This window comes from Falco punctatus, assembly GCF_963210335.1.
Source record: "Falco punctatus genome assembly, chromosome: 1".
Lineage (NCBI taxonomy): Eukaryota > Metazoa > Chordata > Aves > Falconiformes > Falconidae > Falco > Falco punctatus.
This window is the reverse complement of record NC_137580.1, coordinates 70,850,952-70,862,029: the sequence shown is the minus strand read 5'-3', so window position 1 is coordinate 70,862,029 and position 11,078 is coordinate 70,850,952. Positions and strand designations below refer to the sequence as shown.

General features: G+C 46.1%; 1 protein-coding gene across 1 annotated transcript; it reads right to left on the bottom strand.

Annotated features, from left to right (window-relative positions):
* Positions 1-787: 787 nt before the first annotated feature.
* On the bottom strand, positions 788-5,931 carry LAMTOR3 (late endosomal/lysosomal adaptor, MAPK and MTOR activator 3). The gene is made up of 7 exons (XM_080369301.1): positions 5,891-5,931; positions 5,595-5,650; positions 5,364-5,398; positions 4,690-4,748; positions 3,784-3,917; positions 2,341-2,404; positions 788-1,634 (listed from the first exon to the last, which is right to left on the bottom strand). The coding sequence occupies exons 2-7, from the start codon at positions 5,601-5,603 to the stop codon at positions 1,561-1,563; spliced, it is 375 nt and encodes a 124-aa protein (XP_080225427.1). The 5' UTR covers positions 5,604-5,650; positions 5,891-5,931; the 3' UTR covers positions 788-1,560.
* Between the last annotated feature and the right edge of the window lie 5,147 nt (positions 5,932-11,078).

Genomic DNA, 11,078 nt, shown 5'->3' with positions numbered 1-11,078 from the left:
GCATAACCACAAAAGCAGCCTTCCCTTTTTCACATGAACAAGCAGTGTTACAAAAATGTTAGAAGCAAGTTCAGCACATGGTGTCACAAACAGAAGCCAGTAAAAGAAATGGCACCTGGCTGGCCTAGGAAGCAGTCATGGACAAGCTGACCAGAAGCTAACAGCAGGAGTGGGCCATAGATTGAACACAAATGTTTTTTGCCAGAAATGCATATAGATATGCCTTGGGGCTCAGTTTCCAGCTGCTTTAGTAATAACCAGAAACGGAAAGCTCAGGCCAGGAGCTCAGTTTAAATGGAAGAGAGGCACCTGACAACATTTAATCTCCAAGAGAGCTTCTGAGCCAAGAATTCCCAGTCCTCATTTCCAATATCACTGTTTCCCCTCATCCTGCCTGGCACTGCAGGTAGGCAAGGTATAAGTAAGCGGCCAGCAGCACCCCCTTTCCCAGCCTGAGGCAGAGACCAGCCAAGAGCTCTCCCTTAGACCAGCAACGCCTAGTTTTAGCACTGGAAGTCTACACTGCAGCCATCACAAGGGGAATGTGAGAGGAAACAAGGAAAGGCAGAGTATGGGATGGAACCCCACCGATAGGATCTCTGCACCGGCACAGGACTCTGTATCCTTGTCATTCAACTGAAACACATGCTGGTTAGTTTTCAGCCTATGAACTCCTGGATTATTTTTTTTTAAACATCGACAAACAACTCTAAGAGACCTGTTCTCTCTGCAGAAAAGCTGATATACTGTAGAGCATTATAGTGCAACAGAAGAGCGGACCAGGCTCTGTCATTTAAAAATACTGTATTTTATTTACTTCAGAAAACCTAAGGGTAAATGAGTAGAGTGTCACCAGTGATGAACCCACACAAAATCTATGAGACATGAGATCTTCACAACCATATTACACAAAAACCCCATGAAGAAGTGAGACTTGTTTGGATGCTTTTATCTGGGCACAATGAAAACCCCTAAAGCAACAGCTTTCATAGAAATAGCTTTCTTCTTAGTGGAAGCAGGAGGCAACTAACATCCAGATTAGTAGCATTCCCTTGCCAGAGTTATCACCCACATAAGAAAGCTAGGATATTTATTGATTGTACCAACACATCACTGCTAGTAAACTTGCTCTCACAATACTGTTTCAACCACATCTTTGATAATACTATACAACCAATCTGTTTTCCAACACCCAGCAGTATCTGGCCTGAGGATACACCCCACCATGTGTATGGTTTCCTGTAAAGAAAGAGATCTGCGAGTTGCTCATTTGAGCCAACAGCATCATGCCGACCTGGCTCAGCTGGCTGAGCTGAACTCCATGGGAGCTATCGTGGTGGTCTCTCCAGTACTGCACAATACAAGAAGCATGGCCTAAAGTAACATCCACCTACAACACACTAGTAGATAGTTTCAGATTCAGTACTATGTACAATTTACTCTTACTTAGTATACTAAGGAGCTGTGGTATTTCTGAGACTTGTTATTTGACTGAAGATTATTGAATCTTTCTGTCCACTGGGCTGCAGAGGGATGCTGCACTCTGGCTATACCATCAGGTTAAGAAACTTCAACAACCTGCCTCAGTTCTTCAAACAGGGGTGTGAGCTCCTTCTCTAAACTTACAATCAGCCCTGGAAAGAGAAGAGACAGAACATCCCATCAGATGATGTAACTGAGAAACCTTTCTCCAAATCCTACAGCTCCCTCCCCGCTGCATGTCACAGCCAGAGTCTTCCACAACGTGAAATGTTTCACTGGAGCTGCTCATGCTCCACAAGAACAGTGGGCAGCACCCCCAGCACCAACAGGGGCACACCCCATGCAGCACAGCTCTCCCCCATACTGCTGCGTGCCTCTACTATTGCTTTACTGCTTCCCACAGCTACTGAGGCCCAGGCAGCTGTGCAAGAATTAAATCCCTTTTGCTTGCACTCATTAGCAAATGCCCTCATGAGCAAGGCCAGGTGCTTTTCTGAAGCATTTCCCCACTGCACAGAACTGGGTGGATAGAGCCACATGTGTGTAACCTGGAACTGACAGACCAAATAACTGGTACATACAGTACAGTCATTGCTGATGCAGTGAACGCTCCCACACAGCAAGGGTGAGGTTAATCACAGGAGAAGTATGCTTTAACAAAATGACAACTTCAGCAAGTCACCTGAAATCTTGACTTTTTGTTCATGCCTTTCCCCTTCTCTCCTTGACAAATAAGCTGACAGAATTCATAGCAGGAGCAAAGTTTATATACCCTGATATAAATTCGGTTAATTTATTTTCAATTAAACACCTAGGCCTTAAAATACTACAATATTTTAAATACACATGAAGACATACCAGTATTGGCATTGCTGCTAGCAATGAAACTTACTACCAAAGGTAAGCGATTGAACTGCACCACCTGCAAGGAAAGAGAATAGCATTCAGCCAGCAGCGCATGTTGGACGTCACAGCTCTGCCACAGAAATTTCTTCTGAAACAAACAGCCTCCTCAGTTTAAAGGACAGGCAGGAGCAAGAGCCACAAGGCTGACTTTTCAGTGTACCTATTCAGTAAGATTCACGATTAAAAACACCATCGTTTTCTGAACGTGCAGTAATTGGGAATTTGCAGCATGCACTGCTCATACAGCTTTCAGAATCTGTTATGAAGGCTTTATGTTCTGTTTTACAAACATTATCTGTTCATAATTAGTGACACTTAAGTAAGTACCTGCAATCTACTTCATCACTGATCTTGTTGCCACTATGACTTGGGAGATAAGAAAGCTTTGGATATTTTTTTTTCTTTGTACACAAGCTGATTATTTGTGTCCTCAAATCCATCATCAACTAAGTTTCTCCTGCTTCTCAAGTTCTAGTGGCCTTGAGAACCTTTTATTGTGACTGTGGTGAGTGTGCACAGCATCAGTATGTTGCTTTGATTGTCCTGATGCAAGTAGCTTACTGTTGTGCTCAAGATCCCAGCTCCCTATTACTGAAGAAAAGAGACTGCTTGTCACCTGTGGAGAGCATGATCTCCATAGTGCACACTGCAGTGTTTGCAGCTGAGATTTCTGGCAGATAACACCACAGAGCACAGGAGGGAGGGAAATGCCAGGCTTTCTAGGTACAGTACTCTGTACTGTGGTGTCAGTTTTTAATTAACTTTTAACAAAGACCACGCTCTCCACTATACTGTGTGTAAACTCACCCATTCACCCATTTATTTTCCAGAGCTAGATACTGCAGGCTGAATGGTTGGCCAATTTACCTCAGTCACAATAAAAGGTTCTCAAGATCACTAGAACTTGAGAAGCAGGAGAAACTTAGTTGATGATGGATTTGAGGACACAAATAACCAGTTTGTGTACAAAAAAAAAAAATATCCAAAACTTTCTTACCTCAAAGTGGCAGCAAGATTAGTGATGAAATAGGTTGCACACACTTATTTAAGTGTCACTAATTATAAACAGATATTGTTTGTAAAACAAAACATAAAGCCTTCATAACAGATTCTGAAACCCACATGAGCAGCACCTGCTGCAAATTCCCCAATTACATGTTCAGAAAACCACCATTTTCAACCAGTAAATCTCAGTTTTGAGAAATGTAAGAGAAGCTTAACAAACTGCAAAAGTTTAGTTTAGCCATTTAAGCAGTGTGAGAAATAAAACACGAACAGTACAATAGCTGCCAAGTGAGAATCTAGCAGAATGTAAACAACCTTCTCTCCCTTGCTCGATGTAATGTAGGAATATAGCTCAGGTCACAGAGAACAAATCACACTGAGGTTACTCACCTGGTACGTATTGTAATAGCAGATGATACTTTTGTTTTTAGAAAGCCCTAGTTTACTGCCCTGATCTGTGGCAAGGGCAAAGGTGGATAGAAAACCAGGTCGCAGTGCATGTTCCGGAGCATTATCATTGGCAACTGGAACAAAACAAGAAAGATCTTATCTTTACATGGTATAACCTCCGAGAGCATCACAAACCCCTGTCCAGCTTAGTGCCCTGACAAAACCAGATCTGCTGTTGAGGAACACATAACACTTCTTACATGCTTCTGCAACGAGTGCTGGACAGTTCTTCATGAGTGGTACAATATTTAATATTTGGTACTCAATCAGTGCTGATTACACCAGCATCCTTCCTAGCATACCTAAGAAGCAGTCTTTTCCATTAGGATGCACAGCCTGTGCTAATGTCACTTTCGTTTTGTGTCCCTCACCGTTTGTGCTGATTCCAGCCTTCGAATTGATTACTGGCACATGGTCACTTGAATGACAACAAGTGAAGATGTGCAAGTTCTGCTAGGTATTTAAATACTTCGGGACATTAAAAAGCAAACTAAATTAGACAACGTGTAATAGTTGGATGTGCATTGCTTCTGAACAAAGACCAGCTCTCTAGTACTTTGTATCAATCAGCCTGCGAATGACTTAGAAGATACAAGGACCTTACAGCACTCCAACCCTTTTCACAGAGGAAGACTTCCATGGCCTACAATTATCGAGGACACAAACAAAAGGATAAACTTAGAGGTACATAAGCAACCACTGAATTTGAAGTAAGAGTCAAGCTTAATTCTTCAGGTTTGGATATTCAGGGCTTGAGCATAACCAGAGAAGATTCTGCCGTACTTCTCCACCCCCTGCTGTTCAGTCAGGATATCGGTTGCAGGGCACACAAGAAGCTGAAGTTACCTTTGATAACAGGCACACCATCTCTATCTGAGACTACAATAGCATGAAGACCTTCAACGCTGCAAAAAAAAAAAAAAAATAATGAAGAGGAGATGTGATTTTAAAAACTGAGTAATTAGTAGCAAAGATCTTTTTTTCCTGAACAAATGCACAAGGAAGGGGAAAACAGAGAAAACTAATGCCTTTGCTAATTTAGTATTTCACTGAAAGCGATTTGTTCTGTTCAGTATGAGTGGTCTCTTGAAGCAGTAAAGAGAAATAAAAAATAAAACTACAGGCACGAAACTTTCGGCTACAGAAGGAGGCCAGATATTACCAATTAAGTTTCGTTAATCAAGCAAAAGCTCGAGTACGCTGCCCTCGCTGAAGGGACACCGGTGTCACCACACCTGCACGTTACCGCAGACCGGAGCCCTTCCAGGCGGCAGCTCCCGCAGGGAATTCCCAAGGACGCGGGAAGGCAGCCACGCGGGACGCTCCCGGCACAGGCGGGCACAGCTCGTCCCCGAAGGAGCCCCCGGAAGGCTACAGAGCCGCCCGCAGCGCGGGCTGCTTCCCCCTCGGGTGGGCAACAACGAGAGCAGCGCGCCGGGCCACCCCCCGGGCCCCGCCGCCCCCCGGCCCCGGGCTCCGCCGCGGCGGGGGCAGTGCCCAGGTCCCGCCGCACAACTCACCTCGGCAGCTTCTTGTACAGAAACCTCTTCAGGTCCTGGGGGCAGAGACAGGCGGCGCGTTACCGGCTGCCACGGAGGGCGGGCGGAGGGGGCTGCCTGCGCCCCGCTCCCCGCCGCCCGCTCCGGCTCTCCCGCCCCGCCAGGCCCCGGCCCGCCCGCCCCCCGTCCGGCTACGCCCCGGAGCTCCCCCCACATCCCCGCGGCCTCCGCCCGCCGCGGGGCCGCACTTACGTCGGCCATGGCTGGGGCCTCCCAGCGCCAGCGCCGCCGCCGCCGCCTCCGCCGGCCTGCGAGACGAGAGGGCGCCCGGTCACCCGCGATGCGGCGGGAGCGGCCCCCGCCTCCGAAGAGGGCAGCGGCAGCGCTTCGCTCCCTCCCCGAGGCCCAGCCGCCTCCCCCCGCCGCACCACCACGGTAGAGACCGCCCCCACCCGCTCCGGGAAGGGACGGCGGTCGGGCCGAACCACCACCGCACCGGCGAGGGGGTGGGGGGGTGCGTGTGTACTACCCTACCCGCCCCGCCCTACCTGTCCGTGCGGCCGGCTCGCCCTGGGCGCCCACCCGCACGCGCCCGCCGCAGCCGCCGCTTCCCCTTTAAGCCTCTATCACATGACGGCGCGCCACCCCCCGAACCCGGAAGCGCTGCACCGCCGCCGCCCCGCCCTGCCCGCGCTGCATTGGTCCTGCTGCCCACGCCCAGGCATGCGCCCGAGCGGCCGCCGGCAGCGCTCGGCGGGGCGGGGCGGGGCGGGGCCGGGAGGGGCGGGGGCTGCGTGTGGCACCGCCCGGTTCGCGGGGCGGTGCCGCGCTCGTTCCAGGCGCCGGGCTGCGGTGCGGGGCCCGCCACGCGCTGTGCGCCCGCTCGGCGTCAGGGGCTCTGCGGACAGCCGCGGGCTCGGAACGAGCTCCTACTGCAAACAGCGGCGGCGGGACCCGGGCGGGAGCCTGCGAGCCCGAGGTGTCTCCGCCAAGCTCACGGAGCGCACCTCGGGGGCTGCTGCGAGGGTCCCCGCCCCGCCGGGTGGAAAACGCGGGTCGGTGGCAGAAGCGGGGCTCGGCTCCGGGGTGGGCCGGTGCTCTCTGGTGACCCCGCGCCGCTCCCACAGCGGAGGCTTTGGCTGAGGAGCCCGTGTGGGGCGCTGCTGGCAACGGCAGCACGCGCTTGGAGGGGAAAAACCCACCAAACCCACAGCGTTTGAGTCAGAGCAACAGCAACAGCAGCGCCCGTCTGTGCTCAGCGCGGGTGCGCCCCGTTGTCCCGCAGCGATGCCCGTGGCCCGCACTTGCGGACGTGGCCCTCCGAGCCACGGAGCTGCAGGTGAAGAAATAAAACTCACCCAGCTCGTACCCGCAGCGGAACAACGGGAACTGTCTGTTCAAAGCGTTGTGTCAGAATCCAGGTCCCTACTGGTAGATCCAACAAACCCCCCTACAACCCCACTCAGCCTGTAACGGTTTTGGGGTTTTTTTTCTCTCTTAAAAAACCAGAGCCGCTGCGTCCCCGAGCACTGTTGATACCCAGAAGTTTTGCTTAGATGCAATACTGGCACTTAAAATAATAAAACCTGATGCTCACCTGAAAATTGCAAATGTTCCTGAATGTGCAGGTCTGGTGAAGTTTTAAACAACCCGAAAGAATGAGGGAAGCCAGTTTTTTGCAAGTGACAGAGGAAAAGCTCATCCAAAAGGACAGATTTATTTCAGTATTAAGAGTCCGTATCTCCTTCTTGATCCAAGCCATGCAGACGCAGCAGTTTTGATAAGGACTTGGCTGCAACAGAGAGGTACCTAAAGAGATCCCCATAAAATCCTCATGTATAAGCTTCTGGTAGTATTTTGAAAATGCTACCCGGGACAACCTTGGTTCATTCATTTATTAAAAATTTCCCTACCATATGCTGAAAATGTTTTAAAATGCAACTGGCTTTTTATAATTCGTAGGCATGATGCTCAATGATTGATTTTACTTGTTTCCCTGTCACATCGAGCACGAATGAAAGCTATGCAGAAGCATCTGTGACATGGCTCCTGTATTCCTAATATTAATGGGAGTTTTGTCTCCTGTTCCGGTGTGTCCTGGATTTGGCTGGGGTAGGATTAATTTTCTCCCTAGTAGCTGGTACAATCCTGCGTTTTGGATCTAGTATGAGAACAACGATAACACACTGAAGTTTTAGTTGTTGCTAAGGGGTGCTTACTCTAAATCAAGGACTTTTCAGTCTCTCATGCTCTGCCAGGGAGGAGGTGCACAAGGAGCCAGGAGGGAGCAGAGCCAGGACAGCTGACCTGAGGTAGCCAAAGGGCTATTCCATACCATGGAATGTCATGCTCAGTGTATAAACTTGGGGGAGCTGGACAGGGGGCACTGGTCGCTGCTTGGGGACTGGCTGGGCATCAGCGGGTGGTGAGCAGTTGTGTTGTGCATCACTTGTCCTTCTGGTGTTTTATTTCTGTCTCTCTTTTTGTTGTCTCCCTTTTCATTACAATTATTACATTTTATTTTATTTTAATTATTAAACTGTTCTCTCAACCCACGGGATTTACCTTTTTTCCAGTTCTCCCCCCCCCATCCCACCAGGGGCTGGGGGGAGCAAGTGAGCAGCTGTGTAGTACTTAAGTTTCTGGCTGGGGTTAAACCACGATGCAATGACAACCTTTCTATACACAGAACAAACCAGTACTGTTGGGAAAAGTATATCCTACATGAAGGGTAACATTGTAACTAAACATTGTATTCTAATATTATTTATTTTTAAAAATCTGGGGAAATCTGATGCTCAGACTTAGGTCCTGCCAGACTGAGAAGTCTCACAATTATCCTGGAGAAGGTATGAGCAGGGTAAGTTTATAGTAGCATACTGCTTTCCTGTATTTATTACATTTGTACTGTTTGCTCCCTGAAGTATCTTAAACATATGCCAAATACGGCACAAAATTTTACCTTTGTTACATGGTCTCTTTTCTCCAGGCTCCACCCAGTGGTTTGCAAAGGAACACGGGGGAAGCAAGGCAGCGAGATCAGTGGGGCTTGCAAGATTACAATGAATTGTTAGCAGATAAGGGCCACAGCACCAGGGCTTCTGACTGCCAGTCGCCAGGAGTCCTTACAACCAAGCTTCCTCTGGTAAAACTGACTGCACTCTGTTAACCCAGTTTAGACAACTGGGAAGCTAGTACTTTTTAAAGTTACAGCTTCAGGAATTTGTATATTAACTGATTTTTTTACAAGAACAAAATGTTTGCTTTTACTATTACATTTTCTTTCTGCTCTCTTCGACAGACCTACAAGAAGAAAGAGTAACAACTGTTTAGGGGATGAATGAAATTTATGGAACAAACAACCATGTTTGTTTTAAAAAACATATTCTTGCCCTCCCATTTTAATCCTTTTACAGCATTCATTACAAAATTATATTAAAAATGTATATAATTTAAAGTTGTCTCTGCAGCCTATTTAAATGCACCTGTATACATTTCAGTGCTATAATGCTCTACCTTTTCTGGGAAACTTGTAACAGAATCAAGACTGTTTAAAAAAAGTAAAAAACCCAAATTTAATCTTGTTTTACCTTAACAGTTAGAGAACTTGTTGGGAAATGTTCATCAGATATTCATCAGATGTGAACACTGAATTCACCTGTGACTCAGGATGCTCCATAACTAGAACATATACTGATGTTGTATTTCAGCAGATGCAAATCATCTCCCTTTTTCATTATGCTATGTCAGAGAGTCATGCCAAGATTTTTCACTTTTTGCAGGACTTTCCTGCTTGTCCTTTTAGAGCAGAAATCAAGAACTCATGCTTATGCTGTGTTTAATTCTAGATTAAATACAGATGACTAAAAAAATAATTTAAAAAAATCAGGAGTTAACTCTAGGTAGCTAGAAAAGTTGAGATATTTTTAGTCAGGCTGTTCAAAAACAGTTTTGGTTTTCCCTTTTCTTTCCAGTATTTCATTTTAATGAGAACTTAATCTTCTGAAGAAAGGCCATCTGAAAAGATTCAAGTACTTCACCCTCTTCAATAAGCATCTTGCTCATAAGGAAATTTGTTCTGACCTTTCCATCAGATTCCTTCAACAAAACCAGGAAAGATGACATTTCTGAAGAAAAAACCTTCAGGCTTGAGAAAAAAGTAATAATCATGAGGACAGAAACACCCACTTGGAATATTAAAAGAATGTTTGCAGGCTGTATTTAGAGCAGGTTAATCTTTACACTGTAGGAAATAATAGCATCCTTATGCATACTGCTGCATAAGTGCGCAAGTATTTAATCTGTTAAATGCTAAGTAGCATTTTTCCACTAGTATAAACATATTGTTTCCTTCTTTGAAAATGACAATTGCAATAGATAATCCAATGAAACACAGCAGCTTAGGTCTCACTTTTAAACTGCTGGGATGTGTGTGTTGCCATAGGACACATCCACTGCATTACCCATTTTGCTGAAGCACTGACAGCAATCTAACCCACCTAACACAGCTCAACATCCATCCGTTTACCTGCTTCTCAGCTGCAGCAGAAGTAACTGCAGGACAGACATAACCCACCCAATTACTGTAAGCAGCTTTGCTAAGACCATCTCTTCACTCTGACTTCACTGTTCTGACATTTGACAAATGTGTTATATATCCTTTTTCCTCTTAACTAAAAGATCACCTGCAAGCTCAGACTCATTTGTGAACGGGAAGGCCCGAGTACTTGTTAAAGCCTTTAGAACAATTTTCTTCTATTAAGAAGACACAGGAGTACCAATATGTACTTTTGATAGTTTGTTTTCATTACTGTAATTACAATACATTCTGGACAGTTACAAAATCCAGAGAATCATGTTTTCTCCATAAATCTCTGTTGCAAACTTCAAACATTTGGGTGCCTTCCATTACTTTTGCACACTTTGACTATTATCTTAGTAAGGACATCCAGTACAGCAACCCTTTTGTTTGTTTTTTTTTGTTTTGTTTTGTTTCAGCAGCTTTTAGTTCTGCTTTGTGCCTCAGGCTTTGAAGTCCACCTTGAATGCTGGTTTAGCTGCTTAATTAAAAGTCTGCAGCTAGTCTCTCTCATGTTACACTAGTTCATTAGAGGACATTTCCAGTGGGACAGTTTAGAAAAGGTATATATGCAAAATTATTTCTGGGTCACTTAGAGCAATAGCATTCAGCATATCTCTAAAGTCAAATCTTGCTCTAGATCAGAAGGAGTTCCAATGAAGTCGAATGTTAAACTTTCAAATTAGGAGAATTAGTCTCCACATAAAGTGATAGCATTGTTAAAAGACAGCAATTTTCTCAAACAAAAAATACTGCCCTTATTACCAGCAGCTGGCATTCTCAAATACAAGAAACATTCTCCTGCATAACACTGTTAAAAATGTAAAAACATCAGCTACTGAACCTGAAAAGATTTTCAACATGCTTTTGATAAACTTAGCTGCCTCCAAACACCTCTCTGCAACAGCAGGTGTGGCTACACAGTTTCCACGTACAGGCCACTGAGTTACATCATCTTGTATGTAAGAGCCAAATGGTAGGTTTGCTCATTTCTAGGAAGTCAGTCCAGCAACACTCTGGTCCAGAAAAATGCATACCCTACCTCTTCTGCCCTGGGACAAGTGATATGGCTCTGACCACAGGAGTATACTGCAAACTAGCAAAGCATTTAAATAGTTGGCAAAAGTGTCGAAAGGCACATAGCTTGTCCTTAACAA

What these genes read in the sequence shown, in the direction of transcription:
- LAMTOR3 (XM_080369301.1), bottom strand. An exon ending in GCTATTACAATACGTACCAG is followed by an intron (nt 2,405 to 3,783) that starts GTGAGTAACCTC and finishes CTTTCCTTGCAG; the next exon opens with GTGGTGCAGTTCAATCGCTT. An exon ending in TAGCAGCAATGCCAATACTG is followed by an intron (nt 1,635 to 2,340) that starts GTATGTCTTCAT and finishes TTCTCTTTCCAG; the next exon opens with GGCTGATTGTAAGTTTAGAG.